Raw genomic sequence first — 27,570 nt, 5'->3', positions numbered from 1 at the left:
TTAGGCTGGAAAGATCACGTGGTTTCACCAGGAGAGATGCCAGCATCATGATGGCAGATTCTAGCTTTGCCACTTGTGCTGGGTCCTGATCGGCAGGGAGGCAGACCTGATGGTATCGGTTAAATCCTGAAGACCATGAGAGATGTCAATCTGACACTCTCAGAAGCTGCTGCCCATCATTCTCTCCAAATGATCCCCCAAGACCTGAAGGCCAGTGGTTAAAGCTTCCACACTGGATGCACTGACTGGTCTGGAGGGGACTGATGCAAATGTTCATGGTGGCATCACCCACTCCAGAGAGTGCTGCTTTGTGTCAAATCCCTCCCGCATATGGTCACTGAGGATTTCATTGGACTCTGCCATCACACCTGCCATCTGTCTCGGGTCCTCCGAGATGATCCTCAATACCATCATGTGAGTGTGACTTGAGGGAACTTATCACAGTAGAACAAAAGCAAAATACTGTGGATGCTGGAAATCTGAAATAAAAACAGAAAATGCTGGAAATACTCGGCAGGTCAGGCAGCACCTGTGGAGAGAGAAACAGAGTTAATGTTTCAGGTCAATGACCTTTTGTTAGAACTAGAAAAAGTTAGAGATGTCACAGATTTTAAGCAAGTGTAGAGGCAGGGAAAGGGGGAATGGGAGGAAAGAACAAAAGGGAAGGTCTGTGATGGGGTGGAAGGCAGCAGAGATTAAATGACAAAAGGTATGATGGTACAAAGCAAAAGGTATTAAATGGAAATTTACGCCCAAGCACCAGGCACACCAGCAGCACCAACAACACCACCAACCTTCTCCGCAATCACCTGATGCTGCACAGGACACAGGGCATCAGCACCCAACGTTTGACAGCACATTAACAGAACCTTTACATGAGCATTGCATAAAACACCCAAGTGCCTGCCCTTGTGTGTTGTTAGTTGGTCTGAATGGACAAGGATGAGGGTGAGTGTGAGGGGTGGCTAGTGAGATGGGGAAGTGATAATGTAGATAGCGAGGGATGGGTGGAGGTGCAAGGTAAGTTGATGTGAGTAAGGATGTGCAGGAGTAGGGTAGGGAAGGTAGAGTGATGGGGATGTGATGAGTGGGACGACAGGATGAGGTTGAGTGTGGCTTTGCAGTAATGTTTCGTGATCTACTGAGATCATTGAAATGTTTGTGGCACTGCACCCAGGTCCTCCTGACCACATCCCTGCAATGTGCAACCCAGCTGTGTTGATCTCCTGGGAAGGTCTCTTCCGTCCATGGGAAGGGAAGAGAACCTCCCTGCTTGCTGTGATTCACGCCATAAGCATATAGAAGGAGTCATGGAAGAGCCTGGGTGCAGCCCTGCATCTCTGTGCAGTGCTTGTCAGTATTTGCAGCACCTCAATGCTGTAGAACACTGACAGCAAAATGTCAAAATAAGTTTGGCCATGGTCCCTTTTAAGGAAACCAGCTGCTGACGCGTCATCATAGAAACATAGAAGATAGGAGCAGGAGTAGGCCATTCCGCCCCTCGTGCCTGCTCCGCCATTCAATGATATCATGGCTGATCATCCAAATTCAGTACCCTGTCCCTGCTTTCTCCCCATATCCCTTGATCCCTTTAGCCTTAAGAAATATATCCAACTCCTTCTTGAATATATTTAATGAATTGGCCTCTACTGCCTTCTGTGGTAGAGAATTCCACAGGTTCACCACACTCTGGGTGAAGAAATTCCTCCTCATTTCTGTCCTAAATGGCTTACCCCTTATCCTTAGACTGTGACCCCTGGTTCTGGACTCCCCGACCATCGGGAACATCCTTCCTGCATCTAGTCTGTCCAGTCCTGTTTCATAAGTTTCAATGAGATCCCCTCTCATTCTTCTAAACTCCAGCGAGTATAAGCCCAATCGAACCAATCTCTCCTCATACGTAATTCCTGCCATCCCAGGCATCAGCCTGGTGAATCTTTGCTGAACTCCTTCCATGGAAAGAACATCCTTCCTCAGATAAGGCGACCAAAACTGCACACAATACTGAAGATGTGGTCTCACCAAGGCCCTGTACAACTGCAGCAAGACATCCTTGTTCCTGTACTCAAACCCTCTCGCTACGAAGGCCAACATACCATTTGCCTTCTTAACCACCTGCTGCACCTGCATGCTTACCTTCAGTGACTGGTGCACAAGGACACCCAGGTCTCGTTGCACTTCCCCTTCTCCCAATCTATTGCCATTCAGATAATAATCTGCCTTCCTGTTTTTGCCACCAAAGTGGATAACCTCACATTTATCCACATTATATTGCATCTGCCATTCTTCTGCCCAATCACCCAATCTGTCCAAATCATCCTGGAGTTTCTCGGCATCCTCCTCACAGCACACACGCCCACCCAGCTTTGTGTCGTCTGCAAACGTGGAGATATTATATCTAGTTCCCTCATCTAGATCATTAATATATATTGTGAATAGCTGGGGTCCTAGCACCGATCCCTGCAGTACCCCACTAGTCACTGCCTGCCACTCGGAAAAAGACCCGTTTATTCCAACTCTTTGCTTTCTGTCTGCCAACCAGTTCTCTATCCAAGTCAGTACCTTGCCCCCAATCCCATGTGCCTTAACTTTACACGCTAATCTCTTATGCAGGACCTTATCGAAAGCCTTCTGAAAGTCCAAATACACCACATCCACTGGTTCTCCCTTATCTATTTTACCAGTTACATCCTCAAAAAAATTTTTTGAGGATCAAATGACATCAACAGACCCGCTTCCTCTAATTGGCCGGCAAATGTGCTGGGCGGGCTTAACAAGCCCCATCAAGGTAAATTAATTTCTCAGAGCAGGAAGGAGCTAGCAGCGAGGTTGGGACCCGCCACCGACGTCACCCACCACGGACCCGCTGAGGTTAGCAAAATCGCGGCCCTTGTCTCTGTCATTTACTGCACTGTGACCACCGAGTCGGTCTGTTTCCTTCTGTATTTTCTCCTGTCTAATTGGTAAATTTGTTTATTTTCTACCTTGTTCACCAATCCTATCACGTGAAACCTCTCCACACAATCACAGGCTATCAAAAACATTTTATTCATCCACTGTCCAGCAAACAGTAATTGCAAGATGCAGCTGGTGTAATAGTTCCACATTTGCCCCACTATGCACCCCAAAAATAAAATTTCTAACATAATACACGCATAAATATTAACCATTTTAAAATAATCATACAGTTACCATCTTCCAATTGCTCCAACAGACTTAAATTTATATATCACCTCAGTCTCTCAGAAGCGGCTCATAGTACTTCACATGCAACGAATTACTTTGAAGGGCAGTGCAGTGCCTCAGCCTCCACGCTGCCTTAAAGCTGCATGGCCCCGTTTCCCCCCCCCCTTTCCCCGTAGCCCCCCTTTCCCACTTTCTTCATACATCCTACAATAGCAAATTGATCATCCTTAGAAATGACCACAGTGATTTTTCCTTAACTGCTGTCTGTATATGGACCTCAATCAGAAGGTTCTGGACACTTTTTTTCAGTCTGAATCATTCTGATTTTTTTGTTGGTGGTTTACCATGAATCTCCTGATTAGGTTGCAACCTTGTTACCACTTGCTTGATGTCACTGTTCTTTTTTAAAAAAAAATCTTCAGGATGTGAGCATTGCTGGCAAGACCAGCATTTATTGCCCATCCCTAGTTGCCCTTGAGAAAGTGGTGATGAGCTACCTTCTTCTTGAACCGCTGCAGTCCGTGTGGTGAAGGTACTCCCACAGTGTTGTCAGGGAGGGAATTCCAGGATTTTGACATACCGACAATGAAGGAATGGCGATGTATTTCCAAGTCAGGATGGTGTGTGACTTGGAGGGGAACTTGGAGGTAGTGGTGTTCCCATGCACCCGCTGCCCTTGTTCTTCTAGTTAGTAAAGGTACCTGGTTTGGGAGATGCTGCCGAAGAAGCCTTAGCAAGTTACTCCAGTGCATCTTGTAGATGGTACACACTGCAGCCACGGTGCGCCGGTGGTGGAGGGAGTGAATGTTTAAGGTGGTAGATGGGGTGTCAATCAAGTGGGCTGCTTTGTCATGGATGGTGTCGAGCTTCTTGAGTGTTGTTGGAGCTGCACTCATCCAGGCAAGTGGAGAGTATTCCATCACACTCCTGACTTGTGCCTTGTAGATGGTGGAAAGGCTTTGGGGAGTCAGGACGTGAGTCACTCACCACAGAATACCCAGCCTCTGACCTGCTCTTGTAGCTGCAGTATTTATGTGGCTGGTCCAGTTAAGTTTCTGATCAATGGTGACCCCCCAGGATGTTGATGGTGGGGGATTTGGCAATGGTAATGCCGTTGAATGTCATGGGGAGGTGGTCAGACTCTCTTTTGTTGGAGATGGTCATTGCCTGGCACTTGTGTGGAATTCTATACTAGATCAGAATGAATGGGGATCGTGACAGTCCTGCACTAATAGTCCTTTGCATAAATACTTTTCAGAACCATTTGGTTTGATTTTAGTTCTTTTATTAAATCTTTGATCTTTAATTCTTTAAAATTTTATTGTAACCTTAAACCTTTCTTAAAGAGTGATAATGCAAGGACTGTAAACTAATGGATCGGGCCATTCATTCCCATCCTTCCCAAGCCAGGCATTAGCGAGATAATGTTACTTGTTTGTTTTGTTTTACTTCAGTGATGATTATCGCTGATATATTATTTTCAAAGGAAGTTGTTACTCTTGGATCCGTTACCACATTCAGCCCTTTGGCTGTTGGCTGCTGCTTGGGGTCTGATGCTCTTGGAAGAAATCTAACATTTTGGTTAGATTTGGTTGGCCTGGTGTTCCCAGGCTGAGGCAGTAACATATCTCCATCCTGTTTACGACGTGACTAACCCACCTGTGAAAGGAAGTGTCCAGCAGACAAGCACACAGCACACATGCAGATCATTAATCATGTCGATGTTACTGTTGCCAGTTGGGAAGCAAAGCCATTAACGGTAGTCAACAGCTCAAAAAAGCATGTTTGCAAGTTAATATAAAGTAAAATACACGGGGGGAGATTGTGAAGCCTCTCACCTGGCACAGCAGAGCGGTAACGCCTTGAAGATGGTGGGGAACAAATGACTAGCCCATTGAAACTGAGAGAGTGATCATCCCTTCTCCCCAGGGCCTTCCCCAAAGACAACACATTGGAGACAAATCCCAAAAAGATTTACTTTCTTCAGCATTCTAGGAAGAAAGAAGAAAAAAAGACTTGTATTTGTATAGTGCCTTTCACGACCACCGGACGTCCCAATGTGCTTTACAGCCAATGAAGTATTTTTGAAGTGTAGTCACTGTTGTAATGTAGGAAATGCGGCAGCCAATATGCACACAGCAAGCTCCCACAAACAACAATGTGATAATGACCAGATAATCTGTTTTTTTTGTTTGTTGGTTGAGGGATAAACATTGGCCAGGACACCGGGGATAACTCCCTTGCTCTTCTTCGAAATAGTGCTATGGGATCTTTGACATCCACCTGAGAGAGCAGAAGGGGCCTTGGTTTAACATCTCATCCAAAAAACAATGGAGCACTCCCTCAGCACTGCACTGGAGAATCAGCCTAGATTTTTGTGCTCAAGTCTCTGGAGTGGGACTGTGAACCCACAACCTTCTGACTCAGTAGGTGAAGGTGCTACCAACTGAACGATTGACACGCTAGATCAGTGTGTTTTTAGTAAAACAAAGGGGCATTGCTGGATCTAATTCTAGGCACTTTAAGGGGACAAGAGCATCTCAGAAATAATTAGCATAACATAATTCATTTTGATATAAGAATTGACAAGTACGGGGAAATCAAACTTGTACTTGATTTAAAAAAAAGACAAATTCAATGAGATAAAAAGGAAACATGTCCAGATTCACTGCAAAGCCGAAATATCAAATCAGATGGTGCAGAAATAATGGTAAATGTTCAAACAGATCGAGACAGGAACGGCTAAGAGGAGATATGAAGAAAGACTGGCAGGTAACAGAAAGGGAAGTAGTAAAGGATTTTATAAATACATAAAAAGTAAAAGAAGTGGTAGAGCCAATTAAAGATAAAAAGGAAATCTTCTTATGCAGGATGAAGGAATAGCAGTGAGGCTATACAGTGATCTCCGTTTTCACAGAAGAGGGTGGGAGTGAGAATGTACGGGACAGGAGGTGGAGCAATTAGACAGGGAAACACTACTGAACAAAGCTGGTGGAAATCAAAGTGGGTGTCTTATTGTTTTTTCAGTGTGTGTTGTCTCTCTGAGAATATGTAATCATATAGCATTTTTTATATGTACCTGTAACATTAATGTTTTTGTGTGGGTGTATGATATAGTTTTCTATCTATGTCAAATATTTACATATAAGGGAACTTTGATCATTTCTACAAATGCTCTGCTGCCCTCTGGTGGTGCCAGAGTCTGCAAATGGTACCTTCCGAGCATGTTCATCTGTTAATCATTTGCAGAACATCTCATGAAATACGACTTTAAAATCCAGATTGTACTTTTGAAAGATGTTGTTTAACATATTAATCTTTCATTTATTGATGTTACATTATCAAAAAGACCTTTTTATTACGGATTTTCTTTGTCATATCTGATATTGTGATGTTCCTAGTGTAAGTATATGTTGTGCAAGGTACATAATGACAGTCAGTGAGCCGTGTAATGTAGGCTAAACTTCAAATCATCGTCAACACCTTCACTGAAGTGTACGAGAGCATGGGCCTTACACTAAACATCCGTAAGACAAAGGTCCTCTAACAACCTGCCCCCGCCACACAGTACTGCTCCCCAATTATCAAAATCCATGACGAGGCCTTGGACAACGTGGACCACTTTCCATACCTCGGGAGCCTACTGTCAACAAGGGCAGACATCGATGACGAAGCCCAGCACCGCCTTCAGTGTGCCAGTGCAGCCTTCAGTTGCCTGAGGAAGAGAGTGTTTGAAGACCAGGACCTCAAAACCAGCACCAAGCTCATGGTCTACAGAGCAGTAGTGATACCCGCCCCTCCTGTATGCTTCAGAGACATGGACCATGTTCAGCAGGCAGCTCAAAGCACTGAAGACGTACCACTAATGCTGCCTCCGCAAGATCCTGCAAATCTATTGGCAGGATAGGCGCACCAACGTCAGTGTTCTCGCTCAGGCCAACATCCCCAGCATCAAAGCTTTGACCATGTTTGATCAGCTCTGATGGACGGGCCACATCGTCCGCATGCCCGATACGAGACTCCCAAAAGAAGTACTCTACTCGGAGCTCCGACATGACAAGAGAGCCCCAGGTGGGCAGAGGAAACGCTTCAAGGACACCATCAAAAAAAGTGCAACATCCCTACCGACACCTGGGAATCCCTGGCCCAAGACCGCACAAACTGGAGGAGAAGCATCCGGGAAGGCGCCGAACACCTCGAGTCTCTTCGCCGGGAGCAAGCAGAAGCCAAGCGGAAGGAGCGTACGTCAACCCAAGCACCCCAGCTACCTGCCCCTTCAACCACCGTCTGCCCCACCTGTGACAGAGACTGTAGGTCCTGCATTGGACTCATCAGTCACCTGAGAACTCATTATTAGTATGGAAGCAAGTCATCCTCGGTTCTGAGGGACTGCCAAAGAAGAAGAAGATGGGTTGGCTAGCAGTTGAGCCAACGGGCTTATGTGCCTGCAGAATCATGTTCTAGTGGGCTCTGGTGGTGCCACCATTGCTGTATCAGTTACTATATTTGCACAGTGCCTATGTTATGTAGAAGGTGTTCTTGACTCATGAGTCATTCTCGAGCAGAATAGGACCCATATTTTGAAAAATCTCAGGCAGAGTACATCAAGAAGAAAAGTCTCAGAATAGACACAATACAAGAAGCCAGAATAATGTACAAATCAAGTGCTTAAATTTTATTTCAATAAATTGAGTGGTGTGTAGAACCATAGATGTTTACAGCAAGAAGGAGGCCATTCAGCCCATTGTGTCTGTGCTGGCTCTTTAAGAACATAAGAACATAAGAAATAAGAGCAGGAGTAGGCCATACGGCCCCTCGAACCTGCTACACCATTCAATAAGATCATGGCTGACCATCGACCTCAACTCCACTTTCCCGTCTGATCTCCATATCCCTTGATTCCCCTAGAGTCAAAAAATCTATCTCAGCCTTGAATATACTCAAAGACTCAGCATCCACAGCCCTCTGGGGCAGAGAATTCCAAAGATTCACAACCTTCTGAGTGAAGAAATTCCTCCTTATCTCAGTCTTAAATGGCCAACCCCTTATCCTGAGACTAGGCCCCCTAGTTCTAGACTCCCCAGCCAGGGGAAACAACCCCTCAGCATCTACCCTGTCAATCCCCCTCAGAATCTTGTATGTTTCAATGAGATTGCCTCTCATTCTTCTAAACTCCAGAGAGTAAAGGCCCAATATACTCAATCTCTCATCATAGGACAGCCCTCTCATCCCAGGAATCAATCTAGCGAACCTTCGTTGCACCACCTCCAAGGCAAGTATATCCTTCCTTAGATAAGGAAACCAAAACTGTAACTTTGCTAGAGCATTCCAAAACTAAGGCCATTGCCCCACTCTCTGAATCGCATGAACGTGTTCTATCGCACGCTCCCTCTTCGTGCTGGAGGATGGCACCTAATATCTAAACTGCAACTTCTAATTGATTCTCTTATGAAAGGAGCTGGCTGCAGGGTTTCACGGACAGCCTGTTGGGATACGAGTGATCCTGGCCCTCTCTGGGCTTTGCATTGTGAGGGTCCTGCATTCTGTGAATCAGTCACATCGAGTCTGTGGTACAAAAGCAAAATACTGCGGATGCCGGAAATCTGAAATAAAAGGTCTGTGGTACCTGACTGGTGTTGCCTGCCCTCAGCTCCCAGCCTGGGGCACCGTATGCTCTGTGCAAGGTGGCCCATGAATTGTGTGCTTCCTCTCTCTGCATTATTTTACGTTAAACACAATACTGGCTAATCAGAAAACTCAACTTCATGAATATCTGGGAGCTCTAATTCATTATACTTTACAACCAGATTTTGCTGATGTCTAGCTGTGCAGTGCTGCTGCTGGGAATTCATGTTGACCACCTGCTCCATTTACTAATGCCTCCAGGGCTCATAGGTGGAACAACTCACCCACTTGAGTGTGTCTGTTTTTGTAAATGTGTCTGATATAAGCCATTCTATTCCAGCTGGGTGAACCGAATTTGATGGTGTTAGAATCTTTTACAAAGCACTCCCGTGGTTGGTTTTACCCTAACTCTAACTCCAACAAGGAAAACAAGGAATTAAAAAAATGTAAAACTAAATGCTATTGGATTCCATTTTTCTCTATAGCATGAATAAAGCTTATGTGCATCGATTGTAGATGCTTCAATTCAGGGCACAGTGTGTGTTACACTTTAGTTGCCTAGTAAATAATAAATCAAGATTTTTAAAAGATGGTTAAAAATTATTTTTCTGTTTGTACATGTATGCAATAATTATCATAACTAGTGGAACTTAACCTTTTCAAGATTGAAAGATTGATTCAGCTCTTAAAACATGTCCGTTATTCCTGTTTATAGTTGCGAAGGTAAATACTGTAGAAAGTGAAAATGGGAAGTGTGTATTCCTGGGCACTGCTAATTTATAGCATTCTTAAAAATGCTAAATGTTTTTAATCTTCTTCTGTTCAAGTGTAGAAATATTATTGAAACCCTCAAATGGTTAAGGAATAATTTTTTCAAAGCACCTTTTACAGTGATATCATTTATATATAGATATAATACCTAATGCCAATAAAGGCAAACTAACACTCCATAATAATACACATGCACTTTCACTGTAATTGTTCTTCAGATCTTTACTACTTATCCTCTATCTGTGTTATAATAGAGGGATAAAGATATTTCTGAAGTAGTGTTCTCTGAGCATTTGTGTTATGCCTTCAATAAGGCAAGTGATTAATCCCACAATAAGAATGTCTCTGTTTATTATGTGTAGTACAGTTTGCTACCCAAGTACCACAATTTTGCATAAACCCCCCGAGGCAGTGAAAGTGCTGGGTTATGAGCAGATCAGAGTAACAACAAATCAGCACATCATCATCCACTTTATTCATAACTACAGTATGTTACTTTGGGGCTATAACGGCAAATTAATTGAGGAGTGCTACAAGTGATCGTGTGTACTTATCTCACCCATTTACCCATTTAGTGTGCAATTTTTAATAATACATTTATCTTTAAATATCAGCTGATCAGTTTAGTGTCTAATTCTGAGGCTCAGTGAGGCACAGTACAGGTTGGACCCTGGTAATCCGGCACCCTCGGGACCAGGCCAGTGCCGGACCATTGAAAATTCCGAACCACCGAAGGTTAGGTAAATAACACCTAAAATAACAATGTTTATATCGCGGGAAACGGTGGCGCCGCCGAGCGGCTGCTCCGCAAACTAAAGACCGCCGGTTTCAATTCGTGCCGGACCACTGAAGGTGCCGAACCGTCGGGTGCCGGATTACCGGGGTTCAACCTGCATTATCAGAGATTAATTTAGATGATCAAAAATCAATGGAAGGTTATCACTTCCAACATCATCTGTTGTCACTTGTAAACAGAAATCATATCTTTGTTTCATTGGAATGCCCATTTCTGTTAACAATTTAGTGATTGACGTTGGGTGATCCTGCCTGTCCTTATCACATCACAAAGCGGCCATTTACTTGTTAAGCAGTATATTTTTTTCATTCTGTAATATTAGAGAAAAATATAAAGTGTCACTTAAGTATTTAGCATAGAATCGCCTTGTTGCTTCTCCGAACATGTACAGACATGAAAGAACAGAGGAAAATATACTGCTAAAGTGCTAAAAAAAAATAACAAGCTAATCACAAAATGTAGAAATAGAGGCATTGACATGACCGGCCAGTGAATTCTGCTCATAATTTCTTTAAATTGCCACATCAAGTACTGAAAATAGCATACAATGCTGGCACCATGCACACTAAGTAAGTAGTTATAAATAACCAGGCACAGAAGGGTCGAGAAAGGAGTTATGGCAAATAATCCACTTGCCTCGTAAAGAAATACAAACCTGAAAATTCAAAGGATATAACTGATTAATTTGCTATTTAAAGTTAGTCATTTAATGTATTCCATAATCTGTGTATGGAGCATAAAGTCTTTGCATTTTAATCTTCATACAATTTAAAAAGAAGTTGAATCTATTTTCATTGTTGCCACCCTTGTTGTTTGTAGGTGTTCCTGAGCCTACAGTCACCTGGACAAAGGACCAGGGTCCACTAGATGCGAATGTTCAGCATTTCCAGAATGGTTCCCTCTCAATAATCAATGTCACTTTAGCCAACCAGGGATTATATACTTGTCAGGCATCAAATGCTCTTGGCCAAGTGACAGCAACAACAGGTCTGGTATTACAGGGTAAGAAACGTGTTACTAATTAATCGCCAGTCGCTAATAGGTTTCTAATGATTAGCATCCCTGCTGGTGGTGGGCAGCATTCAGCACTGACATAGCCCTCTTCCAGATTATCTCTCTGCCTCCAAACCTTTCTTCTCCCTATCAGCTCATCCCCAGCGTTCTGCCCAATGTTTTTATTTTAATTCATAGCTTCTCCTCTCCTTAATGTGATCGCTGGAGGGCCAGTCCCAAAAGCTAAACATTTGTTTTCATTTAAGATTTTGTTTGAGTGTTCCGCTGGGCTCCACAAAAATCCTCCAGCTCACTCCCTCCATACCCTGCCCTCCCTACCCCCTGCCCATCCCCGCCCCCGCTCCCCCTGCCCATCCCCGCCCCCGCTCCCCCTGCCCATCCCCGCCCCCGCTCCCCCTGCCCACCCCTGCCCTCACTCCGCCAGCCCTCACCCCGCCCTCCCCCCTGCCGCTCTCGCTCCTCCCCCCCCCCCCCTTCCCGGCTTCACTCCCGCCGTCCTACCCCTCCCTTCTCCCATTCCCCTCTCTCCCATTACCCGTCCTCCCCCCTTGCTTCCCCCACCACGCCCTCCCTCCCCCGCCCCGCCCTCCCTGACCCTCCCATCTTCCCTTCGCCTCCGCCCCCCCCCCCCGTCTTCCTTGTCCATTAAATTTGATGTTATCATCAGTTCAAAGTAATCATACAAATTGTACAGCACAATGCAGCTGGAAAGTTGCTCTGAGCCTTTTATTCCATTTTGTTTTTGCAGCGGTTGGTCATTTACTTTGATTCATTGCTTCTACTAATGGATGTTCTCAGTGTTCATGGTTATTGTGTCAGTTCGATTGCGAGGAAACCAGAGAAGACGTCAGTTTAAGTAAACACTGTCTGCAGTCAGTGCTACACTGTCTGAACGGGTTTGTGATCTTAATATAAAATGTATAGATTCAGTTTTCCAGTTCCTGTGCGATGGGTAGCACGGCCATAACACAACAGTACCCAGTAACATCCTGACAAACCTCACCAGCTGCTTCAATATCCAATTTTCTGCCATCCTTTCAGTTAAACACCTTCTATTCAACATTCAATATGTTACAGATCCCCCAAAGGCATACCCAGAATCTAAGGACTTGGAGGTAGTGTTCGCAGTTACTGGGTACGATGTTCACACGGTACTTGCTACTGTTCCTGGAACCAAAGAAGTGTTGAGTTCCGGAAGCAGTGTTGTGGTTGGTAAGTGGAATATCTTATGGACTGTGTAGCTCTTTATATAATGCACGCAAACACTGCAGTCCTTGCTCAGGAATTACTATCATTCACTGGAAGGAGGTTAGTGAGAGCACAGCAGGAGACTGTGATAAGAAACAAACCAATTGGGTGAGGGCTTGTTTCAGAGCCCTGAAACCAAGGTCAGCAAGTGAAGACACTCACTGTGAATCTTCCACAGCATCACCTCCATCGTCTTTCCAGTACATCCGAACATCAGAATGTCAGGTTTTAAAAGTACAGTTAACCTTGGAAAGTGTTTGTGATGTTGCAACTTAGGGAGAATTCAACGTTTTAAAAAAACATGGATTTTAAGAAGAAGCTTGTCTTATGGTACTGAAATGTAGCAAAAATAGAATTTCAAGACATTCCACACCAGATCGGTCTGCTGTTTCCTGTGTGTTAGAAATACGATCCTTGCACTTATATCATGCAAAATGTTGCAAAGTGTTTCACATAAAGTTAATTAACTGTGACTGTTATGTAGGCAAACATGACAACACATTTTCATAGAATCATACAGCACAGAGGGAGGCCATTTGGCCCATAGTGTGTGTGCTGGCTCTTTGAAAGAGCTGTCCAATTAATCCCAGTCCCCGGCTCTTCCCTGAAAATTTTTCCCAACAAAATCACACAAGCAACCAACAGATGAATAACCAGTCAAGTCTGCTTTTGGGTGGAATGTTAGTCAGGACACTGGGCGAGCACTCTAAAGAAGCTTTAGGGCTATCTGTTCAAGGTGATTGTTTCCCTCAGAAGTCAATTACTTTTTCCCTCAGGCAATTTGAGGTCTGTGAAAGGCACATCATTGAACCCACACCTGCTCCCAGCACACCTGGGTTCCGTTGGGCTAGCAGGTAGCACACTGCATTTCTGTAGTCCAGGAACTCCCACATGCCCCATTGATGTGGGACGGTGACAGTCAGAAGGTATAGAAACATAGACGATAGGAGCAGGAGTAGGCCATTTGGCCCCTCGAGCCTGCTCCGCCATTCAATGAGATCATGGCTGATCATCCTAATTCAGTACCCCGTTCCTGCCTTCTCCCCATATCCCTTGATCCCTTTAGCCTTAAGAAATATATCCAACTCCTTCTTGAATATATTTCATGAATTGTCCTCCACTGCCTTCTTTGGCAGAGAATTCCACAGGTTCACCACTCTCTGGGTGAAGAAATTCCTCCTCATCTCTGTCCTAAATGGCTTACCCCTTATCCTTAGACTGTGACCCCTGGTTCTGGACTCCCCGACCATCGGGAACATCCTTCCAGCATCTAGTCTGTCTAGTCCTGTTAGAATTTTATAAGTTTCGATGAGATCCCCTCTCATTCTTCTAAACTCCAGTGAGTACAAGCCCAATCGACCCAATCTCTCCTCATACGTCATCCCAGGTATCAGCCTGGTGAATCTTCGCTGCACTCCTTCCATGGCAAGAACATCCTTCCTCAGATAAGGCGACCAAAACTGCACACAATACTCAAGATGTGGCCTCACCAAGGCCCTGTACAACTGCAGCAAGACATCCTTGTTCCTGTACTCAAACCCTCTTGCTACAAAGGCCAACATACCATTTGCCTTCTTAACCACCTGCTGCACCTGCATGCTTACTTTCAGTGACTGGTGCATAAGGACACCCAGGTCTCGATGCACTTCCCCTTCTCCCAATCTATTGCCATTTAGATAATAATCTGCCTTCCTGTTTTTGACCCCAAAGTGGATAACCTCGCATTTATCCATGTTATATTGCATCTGCCATGCATCTGCCCAATCACCCAACCTGTCCAAATCATACTGGAGTTTCTCAGCATCCTCCTCACAGCACACATGCCCACCCAGCTTTGTGTCATCTGCAAACTTGGAGATATTACATCTAGTTCCCTCGTCCAGATCATTAATATATATTGTGAATAGCTGGGGTCCAAGGACCAATCCCTGTGGTACCCCACTAGTCACTGCCTGTCACTCGGAAAAAGAGCCGTTTATTCCAACTCTTTGCTTTCTGTCTGCCAAGCAGTTCTCTATCCAAGTCAATACCTTGCCCCCAATCCCATGTGCCTTAATTTTACACGCTAATCTCTTATGCGGGACCTTATCAAAAGCCTTTTGAAAATCCAAATACACCACATCCACTGGTTCTCCCTTATCTATTTTACCAGTTACATCCTCAAAAAATTCCAGTAGATTAGTCAAGCACTGATGGGCCTTCAATAACCACAAAACTAGAAGTTATAGACTTAAACAAGTTGGCTTTTAATCACTAAGATCAGAGCTAACATCTCAACACGCCGACTGGTTCACAGGAATGAGTCATACAGATCCTGGGATCTTTATGTAAGAGAAGTCAGGGGCGGAGCCAAGACCTGGAACCTCCCAGGTTAGTCGGGAAAGAGGAAGTGAAACTATACACAGTGGGGGAGGGTAATATACATGAGTGCAAAACGAATACAGGATCAAGACAAACAGATTTCATTACATTCACCCCTTCTATAGATTTAGTCCATCGGGGTGATGTTTCTTAAAAGTTGGTATAAGTGAGTCTGTCAGGAGGTTTTGCGGTTCTCAGTGATCGGCGCAAAGCCGGTTGGGGTGCCTCTAGGGGAGTGGATTCTGGTTCCTCCGCTGTCCGGGCCTCCGCAGTGTCTTCCAGGTTATCTGCAGTGTCCTCCAGGTTAAAGTTGGGTATTGATACCTCTGGGCGTCCTGTCTCTTTGTAGTGTAGGTCTTCATTGGGTAGTCTCCCATCGTTCTCTCTGCTCCCCGAGGGAGCGAGGTCTTTTATGGAAACAGTGTCCTCTCGCCCGTCAGAGTACTCGATATAGGCGTACTGAGGGTTTGCATGGAGGAGCTGTACCTTTTCCACAAGGGGGTCCGTTTTATGGCCTCTCACGTGCTTCCGCAATAGTACTGTCCCCGGAGACGTCAGCCACGCAGGTAGAGATATGCCCGAGGTGGATTTCCGGGGGAAAACGAACATCTTTTCGTGAGGGGTAACGTTAGTGGCAGTACATAACAGAGACCTTATGGAGTGGAGCACATCTGGGAGGACTTCCTGCCAGCGGGAGGTCGGAAGGCCTTTTGACTTTAAGGCTAATGTGACAGCCTTCCACACAGTAGCATTCTCCCTTTCCACTTGCCCATTACCCCGGGGGTTGTAGCTAGTGGTTCTGCTAGTGGCTATCCCCTTCGAGAGCAAGAACTGGCGCAGCTCGTCACTCATGAATGACGTCCCCTTATCGCTGTGTATGTAGTTCAGCATGCCAAACATGCAGAATAGATTACAGAGACACTTGATGACCGTGGCACTGGTCATGTCTGGGCAGGGAATGGCGAAGGGGAAGTGGGAATATTCATCGATGATATTGAGGAAGTATACGTTACGGTCAGCAGAGGGAAGGGGTCCCTTGAAGTCCAGACTTAGGCGCTCGAATGGCCGTGTGGCTTTGATAACGTGTGCACGGTCAGGCCTGTAGAAACGAGGCTTGCATTCCGCACAGATGCGGCAGGCTCTGGTCATTGCCCTGACCTCCTCGATGGAGTGGGGCAGATTGCAGGACTTTATAAAATGGTATAGTCGGGTGACCCCTGGGTGACAGAGGTCGTTGTGGAGACCCTGTAATTTGTCCGTATGAATGCTGGCACATATTCCCCGCGATAGGGCATCTGGGGGTTCATTAAGGGCTCCCGGCCTGTACATAATATCATAGTCGAACGTGGATAGTTCGATCCTCCACCTGAGTATTTTGTCATTCTTGATTTTCCCCCTTTGTTATTAAACATGAAAGCCACCGACCGCTGGTCGGTGAGCAGGGTGAAACGTTTGCCGGCTAGGTAGTGTCTCCAGTGCCGCACTGCCTCCATTATATCCTGTGCCTCCTTCTCGACAGAAGAGTGCCTGATTTCAGGTCCCTGAAGGGTTCGGGAGAAGAAGGCCACAGGTCTCCCAGCCTGATTGAGGGTCGCAGCTAAGGCAAAGTCTGACGCATCGCTTTCGACTTGAAAGGGAATGCATTCGTCCACTGCACACACTGCAGCCCTTTCAATGTCCTGTTTAATACTGGCGAAAGCCTCCCGAGCTTCAGCTGATAGTGGGAAGGACGTCGATTTAATGAGGGGTCGGGCCTTATCAGAGTAATTGGGCACCCATTGGGCATAATACGAAAAAAATCCCAGGCACCTTTTTAAAGCTTTGGGATTGTGTGGCAGGGGCAGTTCCTTTAGGGGGCGTAATCGGTCAGGGTCCGGTCCAATTACCCCATCTTCCACCACACAGCCGAGGATACAGAGACGGGTTATGTTGAAGACACATTTGTCTTCGTTGTAGGTTAGATTCAGCTTTAGGGCAGTTTTTAAAAATCTCGCAAGATTTAGATCGTGGTCTTGCTGGTTGTGCCCGCAGATAGTGACATTGTCCAGATAGGGGTAGGTAGCTTGTAGTTTATTCTCGTCAACCATGCGGTCCATCTCACGTTGGAAGACCGAGACCCCATTTGTTACTCCGAAGGGCACTCTGAGAAAATGGTAGAGGCGCCCGTTCGCCTCGAAGGCGGTGTATGGGCGGTCCTCCGTTCTAATGGAGAGCTGGTGATATGCGGATTTGAGGTCGATAGCCGAGAAGACTCGGTATTGCGCAATCTGGTTGACCATTTCTGATATGCGGGGTAAAGGGTAGGCGCCCAGCTGGGTATAAATATTAACAGTCTGGCTGTAGTCAATTACCATCCGTTTCTTTTCGCTATTTTTAACTATGACTACTTGGGCACGCCACGGGCTGGTACTGCATTCAATAATGCCTTCCCGCAGGAGTCTGTCCACTTCCGCCTTGATAAAGTGTCTGTCTTCCAGACTGTACCGTCTACTTTTGGTCGCTATGGGCCTACAGTTCGGAGCGAGATTAGCGAATAAAGAGGGCGGGCTGATTTTTAAGGTTGATAGGCCACAGACTGTGAGTGGCGGCTGGGACCCGCCATATGCTAGTGTGGCACTTTCGTGGTGGCACTGGAAGTCCAGGCCCAAGATTACATTAACACAGAGTTCTGGCATCACGAGGAGTTTAAAATCCTTGTAGTCCGTGCCTTTTACAGTCAGTGTTACCACACAGTAGCCCAAAATGTCCAAAGTGTGGGGCTTAGCAGCCATAGCAATTCTGCTCCATGTAGGGGTTACCGTTAATGAGTGCCGCCGTACCAGGCTAGGGTGGATAAAACTCTCGGTACTCCCACAGTCAATTAAACATTTCGTTAAATTCCCGTTTACCTGTATGTCCATCATGGATTTTGTCAACGGGTGTGGCCTGGATTGATCCACCATGATCGAAGCCACTGTTGGGCCCTGGGCGGCTGTTGAATCGGGAAAAGATGGCGGATCCCAAGATGGCGGCCCGCACGGCACGCATGAGGCGGTGACGGAGTTGGAAATCGGATTCCCCCTGCAGACTTTGCTAAAATGCCCCTTTTTCTTACATTTGAAGCATGTAGCGTCCTTCGCTGGGCATCGTTGTCTGGGGTGCTTGGCCTGGCCGCAGAAGTAGCATTTCGGGCCTCGAGACATTGCTGCTGTAATAGGACTCCTCGGTGAACTTCTGTGTGGGGACTCCGGCAGCGTAGCGCTGGTCTGAGACCTGGATGGGGAAGATGGCTGATTCCAAGATGGCGGCCCCCTCGGCGCACACGAGGCGGTGAGGGCCGCATGGCCAGAAGAATAAGAGTCAGAGTTTTTCTGGGCCACGTCCAGCGATCGCGCAGTGGCCACTGCCTTTTTTAAGTCCAGGACCTCCTTCTCCAGCAGTCTCTGCCGGATATAATTCGATTTGAGGCCCGTGATGAAGGAATCGCGGACCAATTCGTCAGAGTACGCGTTGGCCATCACGGCCTTGCAGTTACAGTCCCGGACCAGGTCCTTTAGGCCCTGTAAGAAATCGTCCATTGATTCCTCTGGTCGCTGCCTGCGTGTAGCCAGCAGATGTCTGGCGTACACTTCGTTTACCGGCCTCTGGTATTGGGCCTTCAGGATAGTGATGGCCTCCGTGTAAGAGGTGGCGTCCCGGATGAACGAATAAATCCGATGACTTACGCGAGTAGTCAGTAGACTCAGTTTATCTACCTCACTAGCGGATGAGGCCCCCGCGAAGAGTTCGAAGCATTTGAGCCAGTGTCCAAATTGATTTGATGCTTCAGCAGAATGTGGATCCAAGTCCAGACGCTCTGGTTTTAGGAGTCGATCCATCCTAGTATTCTTTAGTGATTAAAATTGATGGGCCTTCAATAACCACAAAACTAGAAGTTATAGACTTAAACAAGTTGGCTTTTAATCACTAAGATCAGAGCTAACATCTCAACACGCCGACTGGTTCACAGGAATGAGTCATACAGATCCTGGGATCTTTATGTAAGAGAAGTCAGGGGCGGAGCCAAGAGCCAAGACCTGGAACCTCCCAGGTTAGTCGGGAAAGAGGAAGTGAAACTATACACAGTGGGGGAGGGTAATATACATGAGTGCAAAACGAATACAGGATCAAGACAAACAGATTTCATTACAAGCACGATTTACCTTTTGTAAAGCCATGTTGACTTTGTCCGATCCGGTCACTTTTTTCCAAGTGCTCTGCTATTACATCCTTTATAATGGACTCTAGCATTTTCCCCACTACCGATGTCACGCTTACCGGTCTGTAATTCCCCGTTTTCTCTCTTCCGCCCTTTTTGAACAGTCCGCCCTCTCCCCTTCTCCCAAGTCCCTGCCGTCCTGTCCGAGGGGCAAAGTCCCGAAGCAACCATGTTCGGTCCGCTCCAACATTTACACCAATGCATTGCACAGTAGAAAATTGATGTTTATACTGAAAATTTGCAGATTATTTTTGTGATTCAGGCTATTAAATGGGTGGGATAGAATCCATGATAGGGTAGATTATGATGTTAGCTGATATTGTAAGCGGCTCCCTGACCTCGATTACTGTCCCCCCTCCCTTTCAAATCTGCCATTATTACCCCTCCTCTAAAATCCTATCATTGACCCCGTTGCCCTTGCATCCAACCTCCCTTTCCTCTCCAAAGTCTATTAACTTGATTCTAGAAACAAAATCCCGATTGCACATTAAAATGAATGAAACGTGCAGTGTGTGAACCTGCTCTCGCTGGAGGCTCTGCCCCTCACTGGGCTTGTCCAATCCTATGGACAGAAATGGGCAGTGTGTGGGCCTGTGCTCGCTACAGACTCCGTCTCTTCACTAGAGGCTCTGCCCCTCACTGGGCTTGTCCAATCCCATGGACAGAAATGGGCAGTGTGTGGGCCTGTGCTCGCTACAGACTCCGTCTCTTCACTGGAGGCTCCACCCCTCACTGGGCTTGTCCAATCCCATGGACAGAAATGGGCAGTGTGTGGGCCTGTGCTCGCTACAGACTCCGTCTCTTCACTGGAGGCTCCACCCCTCACTGGGCATGACCAATTTTATAGACAGAAATGTGCAGTGTGTGGGCCTGTGCTCGCTACAGGCTCCGTCTCTTCACTGGAGGCTCCACCCCTCACTGGGCTTGTCCAATCCTATGGACAGAAATGTGCAGTGTGTGGGCCTTCGCACGCTACAGGCTCCGCCCCTTCGCACGCTGCAGGCTCTGCCCCTCGCTGGGCGTGTCCAATCATGGAGCCAGGCCTATTGCTTCAACAAAGTCTGTTTTTCTGCTATTCTCGAAGTTGCTGTCGAGCCCATTCTAGATTTTTCCATGACATGTTGAGAGCTATAACCACTGTCTTGTCACTGATTTTCATTGCCCACATTCACTGTACCACTCCCGTCCTCACACTGAATACAATCGCTACTACTTTTTCCCCATATAATAAAGGCAAAATCTGGAACAGGCACCTGCTTCATACACTTTGGAGCCATCCCAACAGTTTCTTGGGAAACATATCATTTTCACTCCGCTTCATGAAGGAATGCTAATTAACTTCCCTCCAGTGATTCATTTTCTGGACTTTTCCCAGAATCTATACAAGATGCCAAACCATGCACAACGGTTACTGTGATATTAGCTGGTCAAAAGTTTCTGCTCTGCTCCTACATTGAAAGAATACCTCAGGGTGGACAGTGTACGCCCAAAGGTGCTAAGTGGTATTACAAACAAAATTTACAAAACAGAGACAGTCATCTGACTGCACGGAGCAGGCGCGAGGGGCTGTATGGCTTACTTCTACTCCTATTTCTTATGTTCATCATGAGGAAGTTGGTGAATGTAGGGAAGACCCATTGGATTAGAAACACACCAACATGGCACCAAACAAGGTGTCAAGCATAACCTAAAGACCCATTAGTCTTATGTTAATAAAAATAGAAAAATTATTGGGAACAAAATCTGATAAATGGAAGTCAGCATAGTTCCAGGAGGGGAAATTCTGCCTGATCAACTTCCTGTACCTTTTTAAAGAAGGAAAATCTTGTGTGGCTGTTTGAAAGATCAATTATGTGATGTGCTGCAACTTGCAGAAAGCCTTCAATAAAGTCTTGCGTGCAAGGTCATTACTCAAGCTTAAGGCAGTGGATATAATTAGGTGAAACCTGGAGGTGTATTAGAAATTGGTGAAGGAGAGGAATCAGTGATTATTAGTTCGGAGAAAGATGTTGGGCCGAGGAGATAGACTGGGGGAAGTGCCTCAGAAATCAGAGCTATGACTCCTACTGTTTCTAATCCACATAAAGAACCTGGATCCAGAAACAAATTCACAGATGATACTAAATTCAAGTCTGATGCAATATCCAAGGGCCTAGACACAATGTGCAAGTGGGCACAACTACGATGAATGAAATTCGATACAGATAAGTATATGGTGTTACAAATTGGAACAAAAACTAAGGGAACAATTAATAATGGTAAACTGGTTAGAGAAAAAGCTGAAAGCAATCACTGCAGAGCAGCAGAACAGCAAACAGGTGGCCAAATTGATAGAGTATAAGTCTGAAGGAATCATCAGTTCTGAGATACAAGGGATACCGTCAAGTCCTGGTCAAGGTGCAGAGAAAGGCCACAAGAATGGTCCTTATTATCAGAGGACTGCGGTATAAGGAAAGTTATAAAAACTCTGATTCTTGAAAGAAAGTGAATGAGAAGGAATCTCACCGAGGTACAGAAGACATTACGTGGAACAGAAAAGGTTGGTCTTGGAACACTGTTTCAAGTTGAACAGTGATTGCAGGACAAAGGGACATAGATACAAGCAATAAAAGGATTGACGTCAGGAAACACTTCTCCACAAGTGATTAATGCCCGGAATGGTTTTCCATGTAGCGTCGTGAGGGGCTAAAATCTGGAATTATTCGTGAGGCAATTGATGGTCCTTTGGGGAGAAGGTAGGGTTCTGTGGAAAGATGGGCTGAACAACATCTATCATTTGTATTTATCTTTGTTAACTTGGGTTTCCCTTATTTTTACAGTGCATTTTTAACATATTAAATTGGGTCCTTTTAGCACAGATAACATCCAGTTTACAGACAAGATCATCTTGAGTTTATTCTTAATATTTATAGTTTTCCTTTCTTTGAAGATTTCAATTCTCATAATTTGCTGACATTATAATCATAAGGTTAGTGCTTAGCTAATCGGAATCAAATGTGCTTTTAATTTTTGCCTTCTACAAACCCACCTGTGCAAATCTTTGATCAGCTTCCTGCTTCTTCCCCTCTCTAACCTCATTACGGCCTCTTCTTACTGTCTCTGATAGCACAGGTGAAACCAGGGACTTACTTTGCAGGAATATTGAGGTTTATCTATTTCTTTGTTTCCAAGACTCTGGTTGATGGCATTCTCAATGTGAAAAGAGGGCAATAGAAAAGACTTAAATTTATGTAGCACTTTATAACAGCGGATTCTCACAAATGGCACTCAGATAATGATCAATGGCATCAGTTGAGAGAGGAATATCAGCCAGCAGAATACTGTTCTTCTGTGAATCGTGCTTTAAGATCTTTAACCTCAACATGAATCATTAGAACAGGGCCTCGGTTTAATGTCTCATTGAAACAACAGCTCCTCTAACAATGCTGCACCTCCAACAATGCAGCACCTAAATTATGTACTTGAGCCTTACAGTAGAGCGTGAAACAACAACCATTTTAATTTGCTCCACATGCAACATATCTTTGCACCAAGTTATGCCACAAGTCATGACATTATCTCCGTGAAAGATGTTTTTCATTTCACGGAGATGATGTTATTAAGAACATATGGCACTGTGAAAACACCTCACAGTCACTATGTCAGGAACATTCCACTATTCACATATCTAAATGGTTTGCATTTTAAATTTGTATTTTTAAATCTAACTTGTATCATTTTAATGTTAAATGTATCAAAAACATGTTATAAACAGAATACATGATGAATACCAAGGTATTTATGATTCATTACTCATGGTATGGATCATAAATCATAACCAACAGCTCCCAGAATACAGATTGTTTCCCAAGAATTCTCTATGTAGGATGCATCGCTCTTTCCGTATTGCCCTTTGAGTGTTTGGACTAAACTGAATTAACAGAGTTTGAGAAGAAATAGCAGGAAAATTGCCTGGTATGGTATTATATAATTAATAGTAATCATTATTAGTAGCATGAAAAAGCAAAGCTTCCACTTCATAAAGAGGCAAGGTGCGTGCTAATACCATGTGTGCCCCTCTCTCCCCGGCACGTGTAGTGAGTGGCAGCAAAATTAAATCTCAAATGGCAAAGGAAAGCTGGCCAGAACTCTGTACTCTGCTACTGCCACTAGATGTTGTTTCTCAGTTGTGCAAACAGTCTGTAGCTCAGTATTTACAAAGTGTAACGGATGTTACATAACAGCAGGTCAATACTTTGTATAATGAGCTTGTTGCCTGGTTGTGTTAAAAAGTCTGATTAAGACAACAATATTACATTTTATACACGGGCTGACTGAAGTTCAACATCTGCATTCAACTTAATTGGGGAAACAAAAGTTTTATTAGTCTTGAAAATGTTTTAAATATTCTACTAAAGTTTTCTGACTGTAAGCCATCTTCATAAAGCAAAAACAGAAAATGCTGGAAACGCTCAGCAGATCAGGCAGCATCTGTGGAGAAACAGACAGGGGCGAGCATCCTTTCTCAGAGTCCGTTCTGAGACCCGTCTGTTCTCCACAGATGCTGGGTGTTGCCAGCGCTTTCAGTTCACGCTTCCATCTACATCCTGACTGAGAGATAACAAGAAAAGCTAAAGGGAAAGAAACAATTGGATTCCAATTGAATCACTCCAGCTTTCTATTTCCATGGATCTAATTTGTTGCAATGCAGCATCCCGAAATTCCTAATCAGTCCAGATAGATGTGGTTTATGTCACGTGCACCAAATGCTGTGATCTGTACTCAGGCCTGGATTTTTACTTTCTTCAGTTGTATTAGCAGTTGGGCTCAATGACTAAAACTAATATCTGAGATAACCACACCACCTCGCTGCAAGAAATATATGTATATTTCCAAGGGATGATTTTATCTGCCAAAATATAACTCAAATCTCCATGCTGTCACTTAGGCAAATTCAAGATAAATCTTTTAATCCTTCAATGGCATCTGACAGAAATAAATCTGAAAAACAATGCAAGATTAATTAATATCATTGTCCCTTTGGCAATATCTTGCCATTCCTGCTATTTTCAGTTCCGACACATGTGGCTGTATCTCCCAGAGTGCGAGCTTCTGATTAGATGGAAATGTTCATGGCTCTAGTCTCTGGCACTAAACAGCCAAATGGGACCAGGGAGAAGAGGAAATAGATGGAATAAATAAGCTCAAATTTTATTTTGCTTTTCGTCTCTGGAGTTTTAACTTTTTTAATTCATTTTTCCAGAAACAACTGATGTATTCCTAAGTGTATTAAAATATTATCTGAAATGATTTGGCTCTGAAAAGTACCGTAACAGTTCAAAAATTGCTATGCTTTATAAAACTGTCACTGAAGCAGCGTAAGCAATGTCATGCTCTAAATGACTGGCAAACAGGGAGGTGGAAATGTTTAGCTGGGGTATACCTTTTGAACAATGTTCTTTCATGCTGATAATCTTTAACAACAAAGAATGCCACTTTATCTTGGCAATATTACAATTTTTATTGGATTTTCGTTGAATAATGTATGCTTCTACCTTAGCTATCAGGCCACACAAAGGGGAAAAATTGGGTCGCACCCCCCTTGGGGCGCTACTTTTAGCGCCCCGAAAATGTTAGCGCTCCCGTGCCCAAAATTGAATGGTAGCGCCCCAAGCAGGAGGCGGGCCGCTACTGGAAGCGCTCCACCTCCCTCTTGGGGTGCTCCCAGTGAATATCGCGGCGCTATGTGCAGCAGCACCACACGCGTCGGCACATAGCACCGCAGTACAGCAGGCTTCCATCCCCTGATTAAAGGGGAGGGGCCTAGCGCAGCACGCACCGGCGCCCTGCTGGACCACCGGGGAGCGGGGTGCCAGCAAAAGAGCCCGGCACTCAAGAGGAGTGCCGGGCTGCCCGATCGCGGCTGGCACCCTGCAGGAGGAGGCCACAGGGGGTAGGACAGGGGGCGCGAGCGAAGTTTGCGGCTGGGGCGCGAGCGGGGCACTGTGCACGGTGATGACGCCATTATCGGAGGTGCAGCGCCGCGGGGCACTACCGCCTACCACTGCCTCTAACCTCCCGCTGAATTTCGTGAGAGGCGTTAGTGGCGCCGCGCCCAGGCGCTAAGTGCTTTGCGTCCCTGCTAACGGAAGGCGCAAAGCAACCGAATTTTTTGCCCAAAGAGCACAAACTGATTGGCCTAGAAATTCAGTATAACCACGTTTGGGGCGCTACAGCCGGGCGTTCGCTAAATTTTGCGCCCGGCGCAACTTAGCGCCACCTTCGCCGATATTCAGTTGCATCGCCCCAAGAGGTTGCTGCTGCGCTAAAGCAGGCGATGCACGACTATCATAAGGTGCTAAGCCGGCGAGCCGGGGCGCTACCACCGAGGGCAGGCGCAGCGCAGGTGCGGCGAGTTGCTGATTGAAGGCAGACACTCTGGCGCCGGTCAGCTCTTAAAGGGGGAGGGTGGAATTGTTTGCTGCCACGCCCTGCACACTGCAGCCCTGAAGCAAGGCCTGACCACTGCTGCTTGAACTGTTCAACGCCCAGGACAATGGAGAAGGCCAGGGAGAGAGCACAGCGCTTCAGCGAGGGTGACCTGAGGGTACTGGTTGGCGCAGTGGAGCGCAGGCGCCTTGTCCTCTTCCCTGAAGGTGGCAGGAGGCCGCTGCCCAATGAGTATCGGAAAGCCTGGAGGGAGGTGGCAAACAGGGTGACCTCCAACAGCGTGGTTGGCAGAACTCCACTTCAATGCAGAAAAAAGTTCAACAACCTCACTCGGGTTGTCAGGGTGAGTGCCCTTTCCAGTATTCTCCTCATCCCTGCATGTGCACCTCACTTTATGGCCAAAGGGACCTGAAAGCCCTAATGCCCAGCCCTCATCCAGCAGCTATGGGACTGTCATGAAAATCACTTGCACATTCAGGACTTTACACACTGTCAGTTCTATTCCACCATGGGAGGCAGTGCAGGCAAGATGAGGGCTTCACACTGTCAGGGCTATTCCACCATGGGAGGCAGTGCAGGCAAGATGAGGGCTTCACGCTGTCAGGGCTATTCCACCATGGGAGGCAGTGCAGGCAAGATGAGGGCTTCACACTGTCAGGGCTATTCCACCATGGGAGGCAGTGCAGGCAAGATGAGGGCTTCACACTGTCAGGGCTATACCACCATGGGAGGCAGTGCAGGCAAGATGAGGGCTTCACACTGTCAGGGCTATTCCACCATGGGAGGCAGTGCAGGCAAGATGAGGGCTTCACACTGTCAGGGCTATTCCACCATGGGAGGCAGTGCAGGCAAGATCAGGGCTTCACACTGTCAGGGCTATTCCACCATGGGAGGCAGTGCAGGCAAGATGAGGGCTTCACACTGTCAGGGCTATGCCACCATGGGAGGCAGTGCAGGCAAGATCAGGGCTTGACACTGTACTTAGAGGCCGTCCTTTCTCTTGCAGGGCAAGCTGGCGCACAACCAAAGGCAGCAGCGACAGACCGGGGAGGCCGTCCTGACCTCAAACAGCTCAGCGACCTGGAGCAGCATGTGGAGCGCATTATGTCAGGCCGGCTGATTGGCCCCCTCACTAGTGGAGATGCCGACCCTGTTCTGGGCCCCAATGGTAAGGGCATCACCTTTTTGACCTCTCTCTTTCCACTTGTGCCTCACACCAGCATCCTTTGCCACTATCGAACCAATGCAGTGCATAGCAGCACTCATGCCTCCCTCGCTGCTGCCCTGTCCTCACTCTGAAGCAACTCTTGTGCCTCCCTGCTTTCAGATGGTGAATCGCCAGGTGAGGAGGCGGGCCCTCAAGCTGGCACTGTGTCTGAATCAGAAATCGAGGAGGAGGAAGAGGAAGCCGACCCATCAGTGACACCCTCAGCCGAGGCAGCCCATGGCCATGATGTGAACACGTCTTCCCTGGAGGGGAGCCGGGGGGAAGGGTCGGAGGAGAGTGAAGCTCCGGGACCCAGTGGGCTGCAGCAACGCGGGAGGGGTGGGGAAGCTTGGCGGCCTCCTCCCCGGAGGGTGAGTGTGGCCTCCAGTCCTGCCACGGTGAGCGCAGAGGAGGTGCGGCTCCTTGCGGAAATGGGCGCCCAGGCTGAGCGCAGGCACACTGAGCTCATGGCTGCAGTGGCAAGGATGCCTGACTCCATAGAGTCACTGGCAAGGAGTGTACAGGAATTCAGGGCAGCACAGGCCAGGAGTGTGCAAGAATTCAGTGCAGCACAGGCCAGGAGTCAGCAGGACTTCGCTGCATCACAGGCGGCTTCCAGCCAAGTGCTCAGTCGTGCCATGCATTCACTGGCTGGTGTCATGCAGACACAGACCAGGGCCACATGGGCACTAAATG

The 27,570-nt window shown here is 46.4% G+C and overlaps 1 protein-coding gene across 1 annotated transcript in view; it reads left to right on the top strand.

Moving 5' to 3' along the window:
• Positions 1-27,570, top strand: part of LOC147124689 (ADAMTS-like protein 1) — a 111,558-nt gene that overhangs the window by 1,997 nt on the left and 81,991 nt on the right. Inside the window, exons 2-3 of the mRNA XM_085991610.1 lie at positions 11,198-11,380; positions 12,470-12,604. Coding sequence (XP_085847736.1) covers positions 11,198-11,380; positions 12,470-12,604 — 318 coding nt within the window. The remainder of the gene's footprint in view (positions 1-11,197; positions 11,381-12,469; positions 12,605-27,570) is intronic.

Source organism: Somniosus microcephalus, chromosome 1 (genome assembly GCF_052327205.1).
Source record: "Somniosus microcephalus isolate GS21.2 chromosome 1, FLI_Smic_1.0, whole genome shotgun sequence".
In the NCBI taxonomy this organism is placed as follows: domain Eukaryota; kingdom Metazoa; phylum Chordata; class Chondrichthyes; order Squaliformes; family Somniosidae; genus Somniosus; species Somniosus microcephalus.
This window is presented reverse-complemented; position numbering and strand designations above follow the sequence as displayed.